This window comes from Alligator mississippiensis, chromosome 5, assembly GCF_030867095.1.
Source record: "Alligator mississippiensis isolate rAllMis1 chromosome 5, rAllMis1, whole genome shotgun sequence".
NCBI lineage: Eukaryota > Metazoa > Chordata > Crocodylia > Alligatoridae > Alligator > Alligator mississippiensis.
The window spans coordinates 118,546,629-118,570,222 of record NC_081828.1 but is presented as its reverse complement, the minus strand read 5'-3'; the positions used below and the strand labels follow the sequence as shown (position 1 = coordinate 118,570,222).

At 38.8% G+C, this 23,594-nt stretch overlaps 1 protein-coding gene across 1 annotated transcript in view; it reads left to right on the top strand.

Moving 5' to 3' along the window:
* The window catches only part of CNTNAP2 (contactin associated protein 2), a 1,295,029-nt gene that overhangs the window by 657,740 nt on the left and 613,695 nt on the right, over positions 1–23,594 (top strand). Inside the window, exon 11 of the mRNA XM_059729349.1 lies at positions 10,679–10,785. Within this exon, the coding sequence (XP_059585332.1) occupies positions 10,679–10,785 (107 nt within the window). The remainder of the gene's footprint in view (positions 1–10,678; positions 10,786–23,594) is intronic.

Here is a 23,594-nt window from a genome sequence, read left to right as displayed (position 1 = left end):
GGAAGTCAGAAAAGTGTACATCTTTAACTCTGAGAGTAATTAATCTTTGAAACAATTTATTTGAGAATGTAGCCGATACTCCTTCACTTGAAGTCTTTAAATCAAGTTTGGATGACTATCTAAAAGATCAAGTTCAACTGGAAATTATATACTGACTTCAGTAAATCACATGATGTAATTTTATGACCTGTATTTTACAAGAGTTCCAACTGCATGATTATGGCCCATCCTGGCCAGTAAGTTTTTGAATGACTATGCTGTTATATTCTGATTTTTGCTTTCTTGTGGCATCAGGTAATCAAATGAAGTTCCTATCAGGTATTTGGAAAAACAGGAACTGCTAAAGAACAACATGTTGGAAAGGATTAAATAAATCTAAAGTTTAAAAAATTATTTTGAAGTAGACTCTGCTTAATTTTATGAACAATGTTAAAAGCTTTATTTTAGTTCACAGGTGTAGGAATGCTTTAATTACATAGGCTGTGTTGTTATTAATATATCTCTCACTGATAATGGGAGTTACAGCACTCTCTAAAGTTAAGGTCACATAATGATTTGATTCAAAATTCTTGAATGTATTTTTAATGACTCTACTTCATTTGCAAGTAGGTAAAAGTTAATTCTAAGACATATTTCCTGCACACATGAACATAGCTAATCTAAGTACATAATGAAATTGCTAATTAAATATGTGCATGATAAGAGAATAGAAGACATGACTGGAAAGAAGCCCTTCTTCAATCCCTTTCCATATTTTGGGATGCAAAGGTATTGTGTGGGGGGTTTCCTTGAACTTTGTGATTGTATTGTAATGAGAATTAACAAGGGTTGATGTTAAAATTGTAATAGTAATTTTTATTTATTCATGTAATAATGTTTGACTTCTTAGTTGTAAGCTTTGATTTTATACATCTGTATGTAAACCTATATACAGATAGGTCTATAAAATGCATAAGTCATACTTCTTTATGAAAAGGCACACGCATGGAAAAACAAGACAATTCAGATAAGGGAAGTATGAAGAAATCCGTGCAAGAAGAGTTAATGGAAGGAACACATTTTACAGAGAGATTTGAAGGAGGCAAAAAAGGGCAATTCATGGCAAACAACTGGAAGACCATTCAAAGTGTATTGGGTAGCTTGTCAGATATGAAGCAAAGAAATAGATGAAGGAACATTAAGAAAAAGATTTGGAGGAGTAACAGAAGGGTAGGCTGACCTGAGAGCTGAGGTGTGTGGCTTTGATGATGAGAAAGAGAAGATTGAGGTCTGTGTTGAGAACAATGCAGGATTATTTTCAATAGCATTTTTCACACAATCTATTCCTTAATGTTCTGTTCTGTTCTATATAAGTTCTTATAGAATACTTCATCATCCTAGTGCTTTTCAGAAGTGTAGTAAGTAACATGGCTGAAATCTTTCTTATAGTTTGTTTTTATCATGTACCCAGAAGTAAAATTGTGTGTGCAGGGCAAGGTTTTGTTTTGTGGAGTTTCTTCTTTTTAAATATGCTCAAGGTGCCAGTCATCTTTATTAGAAAAGGTAGAATCTAAGAAAAAACACTTCCATTTCAAGCAGAGGATGATATGGTTTGCAATAGTCTTTAGTTGCTGTTTTTTGCACAGTCCAGGTTTGGCCCCTAGAAAGGCCTGAGTCGTATGTTGATGAACTTTAACCTTGTAGTAGAAAGTTCAGTTGTGCTTGACATGCTGAGTTGTTGCTTAGAAACCTCATCTGCCAATGTAGTTAATTTATTACCTGCTTCTTTAAGCTCTATAAAGAAAAGAACCTTGAACTAAATGTGATGATTTGCAGAGTTTAATTAATAGAACCATGACATTAAAGTAAAAATAATAGCATAGAAAGAAAATAAGAGATTCTGTATAAGGAAGTGCCAGTGCTAAATAACCGTAGATGAAGCAGAAAACCACAAAAATCTCCATGTGGCAGCTTGGATAAATATCATAGATGTCATTAATAAAGAGAGCAAAATTAAAGTATCCTGAAAGGAACAGACCATCAGTGGTTTTATGTAAGACCAGGTTATATGTGTGTTTCTTTAATCAGAAATCTGTGGCGCTGGAAACAGGAGGCCATAGAGAATGTGCTCAAAGGGCTCAAGTCAAAGGACCAGATCATTTCTATTCCTGAATACTGAAATAATGGTCACATGATATGGGAGGTCTGGTGGCAAGGCTTTTTTAAATTAATCAGTCAAATAAGAAGCAATTCTGTAATAACTGGAGAATAGTTGACAATAATATTTGTATTTGAGGAAAAGGGAGAATGGATTCAACTGCAGTCTCACTAGTCTATTCAAAATAGTATAAAAACCTTTAGAACAAATTTTGAGGGAAAGAATAATTTGTGGTGTGAAGTTAAATAGAAAATGGAATTACATGCACCCTGGGTTCACCAAAATGAGATTGTGCCAGGCTAGCTTAGATAGCTATCTTTGATGAGGAAATTGGGGTTTTTTTAGACAGGGAAATGCTCTAGATTTATGTTACTTTATGTTATTATAGAACTAATATGGTGCAACATGGAAATATTAGTTAAAGTGGACAAGTTGGCAATTAGTACAGGAATTGAGGTTACTAAGGAAATGGCGGGGGGGAGGGAACAACCATGGCTGATTAGTCTTTCCACAATGATTGGTCTTGAGACCAATCTTATTTAATATTCCTTAGTGACATTAGGACAAAAGTACGCAATTGTACTGTTGATGATGCAAGTTGAAAGACACCATCAGTACAAAGAAGGATTAAAATACATAGGAAGGATTGGATGACCTTGAGCACTGGAGTAGCAAAGTGATAGAATGTGCTAATTTAGAGTCATGAACTTAGGGACTAGTTATATACATCACATGCTTTAGGACATCAGTTAGACAAACAAAACAAAAGAAGAGGACAAGGTCATAGATCAGATTCCTAGAGTTGGAAGGGACCTCAATGTGCCATCTAGTCTGACCCCCTGCCCCTGGCAAGCAAGAAAAGAAACACAAACCCTGGGGTCATGTGATTCCAGACAGGTGCCTGTTCAGTTTGTTTTTGAAGACCCCCAAGGATGGGGCGAGCACCACCTCCCTTGGGAGCCCATTCCAGATTCTGGCAACCCTGACCATGAAGAACTTCTTCCTAATATCCATCCTGGACCTTCTCTCTAGTAGCTTATGGCCATTGTTCCTTGTCATTCCAGGGGGTGCCCTGGTAAACAGATTGTTACCTACTTGTTGCTCTCCCCTTATGAATTTGTATGCCGCCACAATGTCCCCTCTCAGCCTTCTCATGGAGAGACTGAAGAGGTTAAGGTTTGTTAGCCTTTCCTTGTAGGGCCTTCCCTGCAGGCCTCTAATCAGGAGAGTGGCTCTTCTTTGGACCCTCTCCAAGTTGTCTGCATCCCGTTTGAACTGCAGCGATCAGAACTGGACACAGTACTCCAGCTGCGGTCTGACCACTAGTTTCATAGTTGGTAGGGTCGGAAGGGACCTGAGCAGATCATCAAGTCTGACACCCTGTCATGGCAGGAAAAAGTACTGGGGTCAAGCAACCCCAGCAAGGTGTTCATCTAACCTCCTCTTAAAGACCCCCAGGGTAGGAGCCAGCATGACTTCGCTTGGAAGTTGGTTCCAGATCCTAGCCACCCTTACAGTGAAGTAGCACCTCCTGATGTCTAGTCTGAATCTACCCTCTGCCAGCTTGTGACCATTATTTCTAGTCATTCCTGGTAGTGCTTGGGGGAACAGGGACTCCACCAATGCCTGCTGGTCCCCTCTGACTAGTTTGTAACAGGCCACTAGATCCCCTCTCAGCCTTCTCTTGTGGAGGCTGAACAGGTTCAGGTCCCTTAGCTTTTCCTCGTAGGGTCTGCCTTGCTGACCCCTGATCATGCAGGTGGCCCTCCTCTGAACCCTCTCAATACTGTCCACATCCCTCCTGAAGTGCGGTGCCCAGAACTGGATGCAGTACTCCAACTGTGGCCTGACCAGTGCCGCATAGAGGGAGAGGATCACCTCCTTGGGCCTGCTTGAGATGCATCTGTGGATGCATGACAGGGTGTGGTTGGCCTTCTTGACCGCATCCCCACACTGTTGGCCCATGTTCATTTTGGCATCAATAATGATTCCAAGATCTTTTTCTGCCTCTGCACTGACAAGAAGGGAGTTCCCCAGCCTGTAGGTATGCTGCTGGTTCTTCCTCACCAGGTGCAGCACCTTGCACTTGTCAGTGTTGAAACCCATCCTGTTCTCATTCACCCACCCCTGTAACCTGTCTAGGTCCAATTGCAGCCTATTCCTCCCTTCTAGCATGCCCACATCCTGCCACATCTTAGTGCTGTCAGCAAATTTGAACTGGGTGCTTTTTACCCCCTTGTCCAAGTCACTGATGAAGATGTTGAACAGCGCGGGTCCAAGGACAGAGCCCTGGGGGACCCCATTGCCCACATCCCTCCAGGTTGACAATGACCCATCCACTACCACATAGAGGGGGAGAATCAGTTCCCTGGACCTGTTTGTGAAGCACCTGTGAATGCACAACAAGGTGCGATTGGCTCTGACAAATGCTTCATCACATTGGCAACTCATGTTCATCCTGGAGTCAACAGTGACTCCAAGATCTTTTTCTGCCTCAGTGGAGCTGAGAAGGTCGCCCCCCAGCCTGTAGGTATGATGACAGTTCTTCCTCCCTAGATGCAGTACCTTGCACTTGTCCTTATTGAATTGCATCCTGTTGCTCTCTGTCCACTTCCCCAGCCCGTCTAGGTTAGCCTGGATCTGCTTCCTCCTCTCCAGGATGTTAGCTGCACCCCATAATTTTGTGTCATCCATGAATTTGGACAGGGTGCTTCCCAGCCCCTCATCCAGATCACTGATGAAGATGTTGAACAGCACTGGCCCCAGAACTGAGCACGGTGGGACTCCACTGCCCACATCTTTCTAGGTTGACACGAACCCATCCACTACCACCCTCTCAGTGCAACCCTTGAGTGAATTTGCTAAAAGGGTCTACTAGGTCCTTAGTGAAAGACCTAGTAGTTGGTCATGAGATGACCATGAATTATCAAAATGATATAGCCCTAGTGAAATAGAATGAAATCATAACATTATCAAGCTTTATGAAAAATCTGTTCTGAAAAAGAGGGACACACAGAAGTATTAATGCCATTGTACCAGATGCTAGTAAAACCTCATCTGGAATAGCGTGTCCAGGGTTTGTCTTCTTTAAACAAAAGAGAGGATGATTTGTTTTCTATCAGTACATGATGGAACAAAACACAAGGGATGGGGAAGACCTTTTCAAGATATGTCAGTGGTGACACAACAAATAGTTATTACCCAGCCATGAACATATTTAGGTTTGAAATTATAAGGTTCCTAGCTATGAGACAAGTGAGATTCTGGAACAGCCTTACAGTAGAAATAACAGAACTGACAAATCTATCTAATTTTAAGCTTATGGTCATACATATCTGCAACTGAACTTGATGGCTTCTAATTCTATGTCCTGTATTCCTAAAGGAAATTGAGGACATGAAGTTTTCTGAGGATTCATGTCAGAATATAATCCTAATATGTGTTTGGTTATAAATAGGTTTTCTTTGAATAAATTCTATGGAGTGCACAAAACGTACACATAATTTTGATGAACAACTATCTATATGTTCAAATACTTTTGAAAAATGTCCCCTAAACATTTTGGAGTACATTTGCACCCTTATAGGAATTTGTCTTCATCTCTTTATTGAAGAATACAGGGTTGTTACATTGCCTGCCTCTGTATTGTTGCACTATAACTACCTAAAATTCCCTGTAGTTTCATTCATATAAACTATTATTAATTTCTTCTTATAAAATATGTCAAATTGGTACTTTGTATGGGAACAACTGTTGATTTTAAAAGAAGTCCAGAGGAGAAGATTGGGTTAATCAAGCTCTCTTAATAAAGACATAAAATTAAGAAGAGGGCATTGTATTTTGCTAGATATATATGATTTAATGTTTTTCCCCAATCCAGAATAATGTGCTCTTTGCAGAAGGTATCAATAAATGTCAGTTCTTCATATAGATATAAATTAAGTTAACATATTTCAGTTAAATTACCAATGAACCTTAACATTACTAGTTGTACTGCCAAACAATTATATGTCATGAGCTACATAGTCATGAAATATGAAACTGGATGTTGTCATTATTATCAGGAATTACTATAAATATTTGTCCAAATTGTGTAGAATTTTTTTTGATCAATAGAAAATTATGCTTTAAGGAGATTATATTATAGAATAATAGAAAAAAGGGTTTGAAAGGAACTCAGGTGGTCCAACCCTATACTGAAACCAAGACCATCCCCAACTAGCTCATCCCAGCCAAGGCTATTTCTACCCAGGTCTTAAAAACCTCTAACACAAGGTTGGAGATTCTAAAACCTCTCTAGGTAACCTGTGCTTTACTAACCTCTTAGTGAGAGAATTTTTCCTAATATCCAACCTAAACTTCCCTTGCTGCAACTTGAGACCATTGATCCCTGTTCTGTCATCTGCCATCACTGAGAACAGTCACTGAGCACCATCCTCTTTGGAACCAGCTTTCAGGTAGTTGAAGAATGCTATTAAATCTGCCTTCAGCCTTCTCTTCTCCAGACTAAATAAGCCTAGTTCCCTCTGCCTCTCCCTGTAAGTCATGTGCCCCACACCCTAACCATTTTTCTTTCCCTCTGCTGGACTCTCCAATTTGTTCACATCCTTTCTATAGAGGGCAACCCAAAACTGGACACAGTACTCCAGATATGGCATCACCAGTGACAAATAGAAGGGAATAATCACTTCACCTGATCTTTTGGCAACAATCCTACTAATGCAGCCCAGTATGCTGTTATCCTTCTTTGCAATAAGGGCACCCTGTTGACTCGCATGCAGCTCATTGTCCACTGTAACCCCAAGGTCCCTTTCTTCAGAGCTGCTGCCCAGCCCATTAGTCCCCAGCCTGTACTAGTACATGGGATTGTTCCATCCTAAGTGCAGGACTTCACAATTGCCTTCTTGAAGTTCATGAAGTTTAATTTGGCCCAATCCTCCGATTTGTAGAGGTCGCTGTCTCTGAATCCCAGCTCTACCCTCCAGTGTACCTACTATTTCAGCCAGCTTAATGTCATCCACAGACTTGCGGAGGGTGCACTCCATGCCATCTTCCAGGCTGGTGATGAAGATAGCCAGTAAAACCAGCCCCAGAATCAACCCCTGGGGCACTCCACTTGATACCGGTTGCCAAATAGACCTTGAGCCATTGATTATTATGTTTTGCCAGCCAGTTTTCTGTCCAACTTGGGTCAGTTCATCCCATCTGTGTTTCCTTAGCCTGCTTGTAAGAATGTTGTAGGAGTCCATATCAAAAGCCTTGCTACAGTCAAGATATATCTCATCCACTGCTCTCCCTATATTCACAGAGCTAGTAATCTCATCATAGAAAGGAATCAGGTTATCTGGCATGAATCCATGGTGACTATTCATAATCACCTTCTTCTCTGAGTGCTTAGAAATGGATTTCTTGAGGACATGCTGTATGATTTTTCCAGGTGCTAAGGTCAGACTGACTGGCCTGTAGTTCCCCAGATCCTCCTTCTTCCTATTCTTAAAGATGGGCACTATAATTGCCCTTGTCTAATCATCTAGGACCTCTCCTAGTCACCACAAGTTTTCAAAGATAAGAGCCAGCAGTTCTGCAATCACACGGGTCAACTCCCTCAGCACCTTTGGGTGAACCGCATCCGGCCTCATGGACTTGTACATATCCACATTTTATAAATAGTCCCTAACCTGTTTTTTTCACCACTGTTGGCTGCTCACCTGCTCCCAGACTGCTGCTGCCAGGTGCAGTAGTTGGGGAGCTGACCTTGCCTGTGAAGACTGAAGTAAAAAAAGAATTGAGTACTACAACCTTTTCTGCATCATCTCTCACTAGGTTGCCTCCCCCATTCAGTAACGGACCCATACATTCCCTGATCTTCCCCTTGTCGCTGACATACCTGTAGAAACCATTCTTGTTGCTCTTCACATCCCTTGGTAGCTGCAACTCCAATTGAGATTTGGCCTTCCTGCTGTCATTCCTGCATGCCATAGCAATACTTTTATAGTCATCCCCAGTAGTTTGTCCAGGTTTCCACTTCTTATAAGGTTCCTTTTTGTGTTTTATCTCATTGAAGAATTACCTACTTATCCAAATTGGTCTCCTGCCATACTTGCTAGCCTTCTTGTGCATCAGTATGTTTCATTCCTGCATTCTTAATAAGGTTTCTTTAAAGTACAACCAGGTCTCCTGGATTCCTTTTCCCCTTAGAATGGCCTCCCAGGGGTGAGTGAGTCAAAGTCTGATTTTTCTGAAGTCCAGGGTCCTTACTCTGCAGCTCTCTTTCTTTCCTTTCCTCAGGATCCTGAACTCAATCATCTCAAGTTCACTGCTGCCCAAGCTGCCATCTACTTCTACGTTCCGCACCAATTCTTTCCTGTTTTTGAGTAGCAGATTAAGACAAGCATATAACAGAGAGCCTGGGACTCTTTGTCACTTCAAGGGAGAAAATGCCTAGGGAGATCCCTGCAGGGGAGAAGGGGCACAGCTGCAGCTGTGTTGCCATTAACCCAATTAATGAACCTAATTAGAGGGCATCTACAGAGAACCCCGGGCGAGTCATCTGACCATGAAGGGGCAAGGCCTGGGACATATATAGGCCAGGGCCCAAACCAGGGCAAGCAGCCTGGCCCTGGAGGCTGAAGAGGGAATAGCTTAGCTGTAGGTTGCCTGTGGCTGAGTGGCAGACTGTGAGCATATCATTCCCAGAGACAGAAAGTGAAGGGGCTGAGGACTAGCAGCAGACTAAGGGCTATGGTTGAGTAGGAATATGTCATATGTAGCCAGGAGGCTAGAAGTTTAAGTATAGCTAGAAGGGCTTAGGTTTTTGTTACAGTTTAGTTTGGTGGTTTGAGTGGGACTCAGAGGGGTGGTTTTGAAGGTCCCATTAGCACCTGAGAGGAGCATGCTCTCCTTGAATCCTGCCTGGGGCAGGGTTAAGGCACAGACTAGGGGCAAGTGTGGGCCAACAGCAGGCCTAGACTTGGATGCCAGGGGACCAAGACCCTGAGAAGGGCAGGACTTGGACATAGGGTTAGTTTGTTCTTTACTGCAACAAAAATTGTTTATTTTTTTGCCTTAATAAGATAATTTATTTAAGCAGCATTTAAAAACAAAACTCAATCTTTTTGGAAATTCTGTAGGTTAATTCAGTAACACACCTCATAAGAGAGATCATAGGCAAATTAGAAAGTATATTTACTATGGTATATAGAAATGATAATAGCATGATCAGAAAGTGAATTGCACAGTACCCATGTGTAAATGTTTCCAAAGGGTTTTTTTTTTATGGTTTCTGTACCATCCTGTTAATTTATTAGAAATAATATGTAAATATAGGTCCCTGTTGGCCTCCCTCATCCTCCAACTTATTTCATAGTCAAGCAATTATTATATGCTAACGGGGAAATATTCTTTGGGCTTCAGAGTAGCTATCACAGGAATATTTTTAAAATACTTTAAAAAACCCTTTAAAATATAATTTCATTAGTATAGCATTGCCATTTTCATTTGTTTGGTGATTAGGTTTCCTAATCTTTTCATCATGGAATGATAAAGTGTAGTTCATAGATTTTGTTTGGCCAAACTCAATGTGAAAGGAAAATTCCTTAAGCTCCTGCAAAGAAAATATGGAGTCTGAACTGAGCCTTGCTACATTTAAATTAAATAAAGGGGGAAAATGATTCCTTGCAATGAGAGTTGAAAGCGCATTCCACAAAAAGAAATCTAATAGACTTAGACTCAAAATAAAAAACAAATACTGTGGTAATTTTTATTTAGAGTAATCTTTTTGATTGAAATGAAAGTAGGCAAACTCAAATATCTGAAATCACTTTCAGTGATTTTTTTTCAAACAGTAAATGTATAATCCGATCTTCCCCCCATGTCTGCGCCACCTTTTCTTTGGCATCTTCTGAGTTCTCTGACAGTAGCTTAGCTGGAGTGAGAGAGCAAAGAGGTGGGGTAAAGGTGAACTGTTCTTGACATAAGTCTGGGTGAATAGAAAAATCCTGCTGAAAGCTGTTATACTGAAGTCCACAGCACTTGGTTGGTTTTAATAATGCAGAGTAAGTAACTTCCACCTCAGTTGGCAGACAAGTTGCATCTGCTTCATCTCATTATTGGCAGAACAAAGATGAATAGAAACGCAGTATCATTCTTTGCTAACTTTCAATCTTTTATGGTACAGTACTTGAATCTGTGAATCATGACACCATCTGCACAGAAGGAGGATCTAGGACTTAGGATGCTCTTCTTATTATGACACTAGTTCCCTAGTCATAAGTGGTTTTAAAAGCTTGATTTTTTTATGTCAAGATGTTTCATCATTAACTTGTTTTTCTGAAGAGGGACCACAGTAAGGCTGTGATGCATCATCTTTTTTACAGTTTGCACATTTTGTTAAGAATTCTGTTAATCAAGGATAAATTAACCACAGTAGGACAAACAGGCACTAGTAGTATGATGTATTGTTTAATCAGTTAAATATCTGGCCATTCATAATGCTTGTTCCTTATCTGGTTTTGATTTTCTTTTTGCATCTTGTCCTGACAGGTGTGTGCCAAATCACTGTGAACATGGTGGTAAATGCACCCAAACCTGGGATGGCTTCAAGTGTACATGTGATGGAACTGGATACAGTGGTGCCACTTGTCATAATTGTAAGTGATACTGTAAATTGTTTCCCAGGCATAATATAGAATGGACATATGTAATGCTGATGCTTTTTTGTTGAGATGTACAGACAAAGTCCTAAAGTTTAAACTTGCTAAAGAAGCCCATGCTATTTTTTAGCACGTGGAGGAGAAAAAAGGATATTTACCTTGGTGTCATGTCTCCATTTCAGTTGCTACCTAAAAATTCCACTCTGGAGTTTCAAATGGATGCAATGATTCTCTCCTAACCAATTATTGGAAGCTCTGCCACTGGTGGTAATGTAAGATCAATAATACTGAAACTTATAAGCAAACTGATCCTTCTGACAATTTTTCAGTTAAACTATTACCTATGTTTTAGTAAGTGCTACAAGCAACAGTGTTAACCACTTACATTCCTGTACTGACTGCAGCTGCTGCTACTTGATATCCTGGAGATAAGAAGCTAAGAAAAGGGGTCCTTGTATATTATACAGAAACTAGCATACATATGCAGGGCCAGCTACTGTGGGGTTCTTGCAGGGGGAGTGTTGGTTTAGTCTCCCTAGCAAACTTTTATACTTCTTACCTTGAAAATGTCCATTATTTTGTCACTTTCTCCATGTATGTGCTTATATAACACATTCTTCATATTAAGGAGAGAATGAATAGGTAAGATTTGCCAGCAGAACTGCAAACAGGGTATTTCTGAAGAGGCAGAAAATCCAATTTCCAGTCTACTTCAGACTTTCGTATTTCTATTTACGCTATAACATTTACTTGAAGCTAGAGCTATATGAAATATTGACCTGCAAATCTGAAAGGTGCAACCTGTAGTTTTTGTCTTCTATAGCATTTTACTTACACTGATGAAAAATGGTGATACTTTACACGTTTTCTGTCTGTCCTCAAAATCTGTTCTGTATTTGAGCAAAAACTTCTTTGTGAACGTGAATATAACTCTTATCTTGTAAAACAAACAAAAAAACCCCAGTTATATTCTGGGGGACAGGGAACACTTTCTGAAAGGACTCCCAATATTTGCTTTTAAATGCATCATTATTTAATGATCAAGAAATATGATATTATTCAGAAATCAGCAATACAGCGGTTCACAGGCAAACAAACAAGTTTTTGGACAGTGGTGGGGACAGCTTCCTGGTGCAAGAAGAGGCCAGCTAGGGACTGTGCTTTTCTTGACCTGCTGCTCACAGGAGAGGCGTTGCTGAAGAGCCTGGTTTTGGAATGCCTTGATGTTAAATCTCTTCTGCATTCCTTTTAAGTTGTTTACAGTGTTGTGGTGCAAGCTGTATGTCCATGATTGAGCTGACTAAATGGTGGTCCATCCAACAGTCATCTGCACCTCTCAGGACTCGGGTGATAGGGACATCAGTACAGTCACTGGCTTTGACAATAATATAGTAAAAAAGGTCCAGTGATTGGAGCGTAGGTGCTTTCAAGTGGTCTTATATTTGTCACTCTGTGTGAAGATAGTATTATGATGAACAAGTTATGCTCTGAATATTTGCTGAGGAGAAAGGTACCAATGGAACTGACTTTCCCCACCCTGTCTTTCCCAATGGTGCCACTCCAGAGTTCAGAGTGTTGCCCAACTCTTGTACTGAAGTCATCCATGAGGATGAGCTTGTCTTCCTTGGCAGTGGCAGTCTGGACTGTGTCAAAAGCACAGTAGAACTGTTCCTTGTTGACTTCATCGTCATCGAGTGTGGGGGTGTACGCACTGATGACTGTAACATACTAGCTGCTACAGAGCTTGAGGCAGTCATACTAGATTGTAACATTTCAAAGAGATATGATGAATAGGACCCTGAGAAGACTGCAATTTCATGGACGTTACAGATACCATGAAATTAGCCCCTCACCATGATTTTTAAGGGTCCTGAGCCTGTGCCAGAAAAATGCAGAAAGTGCAGATTTCCCTTTGCAAGCTGGCAGCATTCACAGCCTGCAAGCAGCTCCTGGGGGTGTGGCCAGGATGCATCCAGTCAGCCAAATGAAGGTAAGTGTATCATTTTTCACAGAATGGTCGACTGGGACCCATTTTCCAAGATAAATGGTAGTTCCATGAATATTCTGTGAAAAATGATACTTTACCTGTGCACATGCCACAAATTTTCTACAAGGAAACTACAATTTTCGCAGGGCCCAAAGGATGAGTAAATGCTATTTTATTAGAGAGAAGACATACCATGTATATATGACCAAATATGAAGTCCCTATGAAAACAAAATCCTAGTAAGAGCAAGGCAAGGCAAGGCAAGAATCTATGCCATTTCATAATTAAGTAGTATTTTGCCAAAATAAGGAAAATAATTTTATACATTTATTTGTTGAGCCCTTGAACTATGATTTATTTTTCATGTGCTCTGCTGTATTTAATGGGTTTTTGAAAATAAATAAGTATAAGTTACATTTCCTCCTTGAGTCCCAAGGAGAAAGCACAGGGAGATGGGATCATGTTCATTACACAGGAAACTATAATAATCCCGGTAGTTGAGCATTTTTTTCTTAATAGAATTTTCACCTGTCCTCTGTGGGTAAAATAGTACAATAGGGGAAGGAAAAGGTGCTACTAGCCCAAAGTATCAAAAGGGGATTTAAAGTTCATTGGCCTCTTTTTCAGATACAGAAGGGATAAAGCACATAGGATTATAGCTTTGCAGGTCACCTAGAGAGGAAGCCCAGGAACCTTTACCTTTGTAATGCAACCAAAGTTTCAAACTAATCCCTTTCTTGATGTATTGCTTTGGAAAGGCTGCTAAAATTCCTTTCAAGGATTTCATTTCAGTTTTTTCCATGAACGTTCCTGTGTTTTTTTAATTGTTTTCTTCTCTTCAGGGGAAAAAAATCTCTTCTGGCCAAAACTTATTTGCTGACTTAAAAAAACAAAACAACAAAAGCTGCTTTGTGGGGGCTCATGTCCTTTTAGGATGTTCAATTCAATGATGCTCAGACCAAGAGGTAGAGTATTCATGGACGTGCCCACACAACATTTACTTAAATCCACTGGAGCTGGCAATAGTCACCACAAATTATCTACAGACTACAGGCACACTAACTTGTAATGTTTCATAGATGCAGTCCTTCCTTCCTTTTCATTTCTTTGTGACAAGGTATTTAGCAGAATTCACAGCTTTATTGGAATTTGACAGGGCCACACTGTGAACGCTTCTGCTGTGTCCTCAAATTTGCAACGTCTATGCTGTCCACCATGTGCCTTAGTGACCATGCCATCTCAGCCCCTGCAGCTGCAGTGATTCTGTGGAGTGGCCTCCACAGAGGGTGTAGGTGGGTTGTCTGTGGTAGTTTCCCAAAACAAAAAATTTTCCCTAGAAAAGATGATACATTTCTTTCTTGCAATGGTGGTCCTTTTTCCTAATTCTTCAGTGTTCGGCATTACCTGCCAAGGCAGATTTCAAACATGTATTTTATGGGATATCATTTGAAGAAGGCAGCATTCAATTGCATTGCCATATACTTTATTCTGACTTTCTTGATTTTTCAGATGCTTAAGTTTTTCTGAATTGGACTCCTAGAAAGAGCACAACACATACAAAATAACTTCATTTCTGCATATTAGTGAATTTTTTTATCGGTGAATTGATTTTTGGTTTGCACTGAGAATTCTGCACTTTTCTGTGCTTTTGATCCAAAACCAGGCAAAGCTTTGCAGCTTTGGCTGAATTTCATTTTTGGGAGTGTTTGAAGCTGAAACTCAAAGCCAAACTCAAGGGACAGCTTCCTTGAACTAAAACAGAAAAAAAAAGTCTGCAAGCAACCCATGTGAATCCAAATGGCTTTATTTCACAGTCCTGGTCATAATATATTTATCAAATGACAGTGGAAGCTACAATATCCAAACTCTGACAGACCCCATCAATCCCCTTGTAGACCCCTCTAGTCCCCCAATCTCTCCAAGCCCCCCACAAATTCCACCTTCCCCCTTCAAGCCCTCCCATGGATCCCACATTCCCCCTGATCCCCCTGCATACCCTGCCAACCCCCACAAACCCATGAACCCCTCACAACAAAAGACCCCTCTCGCCCTCCCCAATACCTCAAAAACCTCCCCCACTAGTCCCTCCCATCCTTACATTTATCTTAAATTGGGTGGCCATTTTGAACTCAATCTAACCTCCCCAAATGTCTGTATGTACCCTATGTGATACCTCGTATTGCTGTCTGTATGGACAAAGGGCTAATTTTGATTCTTGATTATGGTTCTTGCCAAATTCAGTAATCAGAAAAACAAATTTAATCTGCACAAACTATCCCTTTCATGGTGGAACTACTTAAATTCCAGCAAGACCTCTAGTGATTCACTTAAAAAATATCAACATTTTGCCCTTTTTCCTGCTTCTAGCTAAAACAATAGCATGATAATGGACTTTTGCCTACTATACTTTTTCTGTATATAAATACAATTTTGATCTAAATAAATTTATTTTGGAGAAAACAGGTACAGTTTAGAAGTAAAGAATAAACATGGTATGCTTTATCTGTAAAGGTTGCAGTAGCATAAAGAACAAAATGGCTGCTTTCCCTGCATGCAGGCAGAATTGTCAGAAGTGTAATGATGTATAAAAAAAGCAAGGACATTTAATTATGTTAAACAGAATACTGTTTTTGTTTTGTTTTGTTTCTCTTTGTTATTTTTTAAACTAAATCACAAACTTACCATTTTTCTTTCATGCAATATAATAAAAGAAAAGGGTGATGTTTGAATGAGAGAAGGAACACCTTTCAAGATATATAGTCAGAGAGATGAATAACTGACCATGCTGGAAGTTTTCTTTTTTTTTTCTTATACAGCCTAATCTGAGTGAAATGTACATAGCCAGGCAATCTACTAATAAGGGTATTTTGGCACTTGTGAAATAGTGTACAAGAATATGGACACATAAATACTCTAATAATAGAAGAATGTCCACAAGCAGTATGGGTACACAGATCAGCAACAGGATAATCATCATCAGTGGATAATCAGCTGCTGACTGTCATGTATTGGGAAAAAATAAGGAACAAATAATTTCTACATACAGGGTCTTCATACAGTCCTTGTGCACTTTTAAACTTAGGTTGTGCACAAAGACTTTATGAAGACCCTGTATAACCACCCAGAAAAAGGGAATTGATATAGATTATTAGGAAAAAGAAAGTAAGAAATAAGGAGCAGCTTCCCCCACTGCCTTCATTTCATGAGCTTTGCCTTTGCTAAGTTTAGTAAAACCTTTTAGAAAATCTAGCAGTAGTAAAGTGGTTTGCCTTAGTTATATTGGCTTATGGGAGATGAACGCTCAACTCATTGTGGAGAATGCAAAATAGGTTGATGGTCAATATTTGCCCAAGCTATGGAGTAGAGTTGTCTCATCTATGCTCAAAAGAGGGCTGGTGTTTGATGTCAGTAGGGGTTTGACGTCAGTCAGAATTGCTTGTGTGGATACAGGAACATCTATGTCCCACAACATTAAAAGCTAAACAGAGTTCTCAGTGCCTTTATTTAAAAAAGCAGAAGCGTAATGAAGAGAGATGCATTAAGGATCAGGATGTTTTGGGAGGGGGGGGGGTTCTGTTTCCATTTTCACTGTTAAGAACAGAAGTGGTCTTGAACAGAAGGTGCAGTTTCTCAATATAAATTAGGAAAAAAGTAAATATACTGTGTGACTTTCCAAAAGTAGTCACTAAGGTAAGAGGCATGTGATTGCTCTGCATCATTTGAAGTTCCTAGGAACAGTCAGAAAGGGAAGAAAGCACAATTAAAAGCCGAGTCACTAAGTTCCACCTCAGCTATGTGTCGTATACCATGCCCACTATTTTGTTGAAGGGAAAGAAAGATGAAGAAAACAGAAGTAGCCCTTGCTAGCACAGGAACATGACCAGAGCTGGGTGCTGCAGCTGGGGGAACAGGCTTCCTCTTGTAGTTTGATATTGCATTGAACTTAGACTCCCAAGGTAAACTCCTGGACTTTTCTTCATTTGAATCTTAACAAACCATCCTACAGAGATTTCTATGAGTGCTGCCATGATCCCTTTTTTGGAGACTTCTTTTAGGTTTTACCTATGGGGAGGAAACACTATTACTTTTGTTTCTGGTTGTCTTGTTTTGTTTTATGTTACAACGCTGACTAATTTCCTGATATGATACTTCATTTAATAAGTGGATCATGTGTTACCCTTTCTCCACACTGAAGGCTTCTATTAAAAATGAACCACCAGCATTGTTGAGCATAAACCTTCCTCATAGCACATAAAAAAGGGATATGGTGACACCGCCAACTTAATATTAGGCTATGAAGATTCCCCCATTGATCAATCTTCCCAATTATGTTTTCCCTACCACTGTGCTTAGAAAAAGTAGCTACCATACTGTGTATAGAATGCAATCCCAAAGACATCTGTCCCCATTTAAATCAGACTCTGCAAGACATCTAGACACTGAAAAAAAAAAAATCTTACTAATTCCTGTTTCCAGGGTACTAATGATCTAACACACTGATGTTTCAAATGCCCACGTGTTATAGAGGATGCTTAGGAAGGAGAAGGGAGATTTCCCCTATGGACACCTAAAGATAATCTATTTTATTATATCCTCGCCATATTTCTCTTTGCTATTTTTTTAAACAAATGAACATTTCTGACTGTGCCAAAGAGCAAAATCCTGGTGTCTCATTAAAATATGAGCAGTTATTTAATACTGTATGATAGCCTTCATTTTAAAGCACTGCTTCCTATCTTTTGAATGTACTGGATATTGGAGTAAAGTATACATATCATACCATAGCTGTCTGATAAATGGGCTAGGTTCCCGCCCCATTTTCAGCACAAATCACAGGTGTACTGGGCAAGTATTCTGACTTAAATTCCTTATTTCATTTTTTTGTCAGTTCCTAGGAGTATCAAACATGAACGTTGTCCTGAGGTTCTGCCACTGTTTCACCTGAACACACATGCTGCACCCATACAATAGCTATGTCTTTCCACTTTTTATCTACTGTTCTTGACACTAAGGAGCTCCACTTGATATGGCTGATAGAGAGGGCTGAATAAACTCCTTTAACTCCAGAATCAAAGAACCAGTTACCTTGTCACTTTCCTTCACTGGGTAGCATGGGCATTGGAAGAGTAAAGTATGCCACTGATGTAACTCTTTTTTGATCTAAAAGAAGAACCTGTAGAGTGGAAGGATAGATTGGTATCCACGTCAGTGAAATTGTTGGCTACTCCGCTCCAATTGCTATCTTGGGAACTTATTAAAACCAACCCTATTAATGATAACTTTTCTGTATGTGTGTTGTGGATGCCTTTTATTTGGAGACTGGGTTGAGATGCCCGCCTCGTTTCACATAGGTCACTGAATAGGGGAATGGCTGCTGGGGAATGACTTTCATTCACTACTAAACAAGCGTCCATTTGAACCAGTAACCTAGAGTAGAAATAAAAGACTATAATCCATTATCAAACCTCGTGCTCAGTTCTGCTGTCATTACTTGTGCAAAATTCCCATTAACCTCCCTGGCATTTTAGTGGAGTTACCACTGAGCCATGCTGTTTTTAAAAGGAAACAGGATCTTTATTAAAAACACCAATTAAAGTGTTTGAAATCAGTACAAGAAAAAAGAACACTTCACATATTATTTCATTAGTTCTCAGTTCTTATTATTTGGTTGGTAGTAAAATAATGAGTGATACTAATAGAGATTAAATTTCATGACCTCTTTATGTTAAAAGTAGAAATTATTGTGTCTGTTTGGGGAACAGAAAACTATCTAAGCATAACAGTCAGATTCACAGATATGATGCTTTTTAAATTGTTTGCAATTTTATGCATATTTTTTCTTTGCCCATTCCCATTTTTGGTGTTGTGTTGCTTCCAGCCTTGTACATATTTGAAGATTCCCTTAGATGCTTTAAAACCTAGTATTGGTTACACCTTTCTCCATAACATTCATTTTGTTTTTAAACTATTCTTGACAATATATTAGAATCACCTATCTGGGCAAGCAAATGATGTGTGGTCTCATTAATGACTGAGAAGTTGAACCCAACAAACACACAAAAGTAAGGGCTTTTAAATGAATAAGCTGAGATAATTAAGCATAAATTAAGGCTACCCCCTGCCAAAGAAAAAAGTTTCCAATTATCAGAAATAAGCTACTATCTCTAACAGTAGCAAAACACTTTAGGGTTTTTTAAGCCTGTTCCCTGTTAAGAGATGGAAATGGGAAAATACAGCATTTTTTTTTAAATAACTTGGTAGTTTTGGAGCCCTGTTTACCAAAAACTTTTTTATAAATCTCACCAAAAGATTTGAAGAAATGTAGCATTGCATATATCCTGGTTCCACACAGTTAAATTGCACTTAAATATATATATTTTTAGGATGTAAAATGATGCCTGGATCTTTCCAAACCAAAGCAAGCATATTGTTTTATAACCTTCTCCACTGTTAAGCAGACTGAGAGCATAATGGCTTAGACAAGTGTAAAAAATATATAAGAATTTTCTGTTGAGGAAAATCCTACTGAAAAGACAAGAAAGGGCCAATCTTTTAACTCATTTCAAATGGAAGTTATAGCATGATAAAAAATATCTTATATTTTGAAAAGGGCTGTCACAAAGCTGGCTCCCTTTCATTTCCCCAGTGGGAATTTGTGTGAGAGCTGTGCCAAACGATCACCTTGACATTTCCGAATGTTTGCTTGTGAAACTTGCTGCTTCTGTGGGCGTTGTCTTGAATTAGGAAATCCTGCAGTGACAAAATTGGGCTTTGTAGAGACCGTCATCTTTCCGATTCAAACATAACTGCTGTTCATCCAAATAGGTTCACTAGCTAATTAGTGAATCTATAATGTCTGTGTGGAGCAAAATTTCATTCCTAGTCTGAGTTAAAAGATATAAAGACTGTGATATGGTTCTGGTTCTTTGAGGGTAGATGAGATGGTTTCCAAGGCCAGTTACCACCCCCCCTCCCCCCGAGTACAAAGAAAGAATTGTCTTAAATCCATAAAACAGTCACTGAGAGGAAGATATATGATCTCAGGACAGTTAAAAAAATATTTAAAACACAGAGCTTGTTCCATCTTAAATCTTGTAGATGAGATAGTACAGGGCTTCCATCTTTTCCAGCTGGCCCAGATAAGTGTGACTTTATTAAGTTCATCTGGGAAGGATTAGGCACATTATTAGCTAGCTTGGCAAGTGACCTAGAAAGAAGCTACTTGCTGATCTTGTGGAGGAATATGAGGAAGCTTTGGAAGCTATTGTAGTCCTTAGCCAGGAGAAAGGAGTAAGTCAAAGACTGAGAAATGGTAAAAAGAATCATTGGGCAGAGTTTCAGGGCTGGGGAACCAGGGCAAGAGAGGCTCCCAAAAGGAGGGTTGTGTTGCTAAATTAGGCACAGGGAGCCCAATATAGAGAACCCAGGGAACTAAATAAAGGTCTTTTTTTTTCTTTTCTTTTCTTTCCTCTTCCTTTTTTGTTTTTTTTGTTTTGTTTTGTTTCGTTTTGTTTTGTTTTGAGAAAAAACGCTAAATAAAGTAGACTTTGGGAACAACACTCTCCCATTCCTAAACTCTGGGGTTTGGGTGTGCTATTCTAAGAGCCTAGAAAAAAGCTGAAGCAGCATGCCTGTAAAATCATCCCGGCTTCAAATGGATACCTTCAGACAGCACTGCAGTAAGCCCTCTTTCCTTTTCCCAGTTCAGAAAGAAAGAAAAATGTTATGGGAGAGGCAGGCATGCAGTCCTTATGAGGAAATACTTGATATTTTTAACAGTCAGAATCTTTTATTCTCTGCCATTCAAAATATTCCCAGGCTATTCCTAAAAATGCCAAAGACAAGTCAAATGTGCTCAGACACTACAGTGATGAGGGCCTTAGAAATACTTGGATATAAACTCTCTGAAAATTTAATCTCTAATATTAGTGATTGTTTTCCTACCCCCTTAAAAAAGCAATAGTTCAAGCTCTGTAATATAATAAAGTAACAATTATGTTGGTAGTGCTTTCTTAAAAGAATCATACAGCCGATTCAGTGTTTCATTTAAGATACTAACATCTTCCTCCACTCTAAGCTTTTGAAAGGGAATGTTAGGTGTTATCATGTATAGCAGTATTTCTGCATCTCTATATTAATATAATAGCTGAAAAGTAATTGTCTAACTTTCTGATAGTAACTATAAATTAATGAGTTTTTCCGGGATCTAGAATAATATGCTTCTTGCTTTGTTTTAAGGACACAGACCACCATTAAACTGGCTTTTATTTATTAATGTGACCTTACTAGGGAAAAAAAATCACTTGACAGTGGAGTTGTAACATAAAAATACATGCAACGCCCTCAAGTGTCAAGATTGGCTCTTAACACCATTAGGAACCCATATAAAGCCAGCAAATGAAAAGCCCTATTCTGTGTTGTCATGTCCAGATTTTTATTTCAAAACATGAATCAGTGGCCAAAACATGGCCTTGCTAACACCACTGTAGTTCAGTATTACACTGTAGATTGCTACAAATTTACTCCTACTTAAATTTGAAATAAAACAGTGGGTGTTTACAAAATGTAGACGGTGTGAAAAATTGGAAACTATGCCTTTTTTGGCATAAGAAAATGATAACTGTTGACAAAAAGGGCTGCAACTTTGAAAGAGTGATAATGTTGTTACAACTTACTTAAGATTATAGAGAGAAAACCAGAGTGGACAAGCAAAATAAAATATAACCGTGCAGGCTGCAATGTATTATGTTAAAATTTAGAATTGCATAGAAAATGAGGAAACCTCTCTAGCGATGCTGATAAGAAATAGACCTGAGTCTGCCTTCAAGTCCTGCTGTGCAATTCTTTCCCCTTCGATAGGACAGCATGTACTGCAAGGTAGAATCCAATTCTACACTGCAGTCACAATGTGCTATCATTTTTTAAGCAAAACTCTCACGCAGGCATCCAGGGGAAATGCAGGGTACTGCAAGACCTCTAATTCAGCAAGGTACTGGTGCGAGGTACTAATTTTAAGCACATGAGTAGTTCATTGACTTCAGTGGAGTTGCTTGCATGCTTCAAGTTTGGCAAGTACTTCAGTAATTTATTGTATCAGGGCCTGCATTGGAGAGAGATGAATTGGTAGGTGATTTGCCTGAAAAACTATCACCTATGCAGTGCTGTTATGAAAAAAAAATGCACAAAAATATTCTTTTCAGAGGTCAATTAAAAAAGAGCATAAAATTAGTAGCTGCTTATTTTAAAGCTACCCATGTATGGAATAAAATCATAGTAGGAATACATCACACCCTGAAAATGATGTGCAAAATTTTGCAAAACCTACAAAATTAATTAGTTTTCTATTCATCTTTTTTTTTTTATTAAAAAATCTAATTTATTGCTTACTTCACTGTTAAAACACTTAAACTGCAAAGCAGGATTAAGGTTTTGATATTAAAATTCCATTGACTACCATTAGAGAAGGAAAACAAATTTGAATGTTATTTGTAATTCTCACTTTTTCTACCATGGGTGAGGGCTAAATTAATCCAAAGATCTACTGCAAAAACATAATCATCTAAATGAAGATTTGTAGTTAAAGTACATCTCTAGGCAGGATTGGGGTTTTTTTTCATTATGTAATATATTTCCTCAAAAAGAATTCTGGAGTCATGAAGTATTAGAAGAAAAAAGTTTATCTCTTGTTTTTTCCAATTATATTTGCATTAAAAGGCAGCACTTACCAACAGTTAACCAAGCACTGATATCAAAGCTTAGCACCATTCCTCCTGTATTCAGGAGATATGCATGACAACAACTTGGCTGACAAATTCTGCATATTTAATAGATAATAATAGGAAGCAGCATGTTCAGATGGGTAGGGCTGTGCAGTAGAAATTAGTAGGCCTGGGTTTTGTTTCCCACCCGATCATTCATCTTCTGTGTAACTTCAGGCAAGTTATTTTTTTGCTGTTGTCATCATCTCTTCCTCATCTGCACAGGGGGCTAATGACACTTACTTTGCTTAAAGGGCTTTTAAATCTATAGGTTAAAAAAAACATATGCAGGAGATCTCATTGGAAAGAAATATTGAAAAACAAAGTTCTAACATAGATTTATAGCATCATTAGCCAATTTTCAAATTATTGCATGCAAAATTTAAAAAATGCATGTGGTCAGCTTCAACAGATTTTTTTTCACATTTCAGTTTAGAAAATCATATTGAAATACTTTATTTTGCATTATAAATTTAAATATTAAGGCATTAAAACAAGGCTTTTAGAAAAAACAACCCATTCAGTGTCAAAAAGGACCATTTTTGCAAAACTATTTATTATTCTAAAAAGTTCAGCTGTCTGTAATCATTATAAATAGCATTGCTATTATGGTCCTAGTTGTGACCTAGCTTAGGGACCCACCCATATTATGTACATTGGGAGATATGACTTCCAAAGGACTGCTGTACTCTTTTCTCTGCTTGTGGATTGACATAAGCCTGGCACATAGTAATTCCTCCTTGATCCCACTGGGATGCAGATTGTGACTGATAAAGTTCATCTCCCTGATGGCTCTGTAGCTAAAAAAAAAGAAAATGTCATGCATCAGATGCATACCAACACTGCTACATTCAGATACTTTTATTCATGATGCTTGCCTCCAGCTCTGCTCCAAGGACAACACAACAGTGTGTTTCTCTCAGAAAAATATAAATGCACCAAGGATCATATTCTCTCAACCTGATTTGAGAAAATCTTTCATCAATATCAATGGAAACTGTTTGACTACTTGAGAGACATATCATCCCATAAAAAGATGTCCAGAAAGGGGCAAACATGTT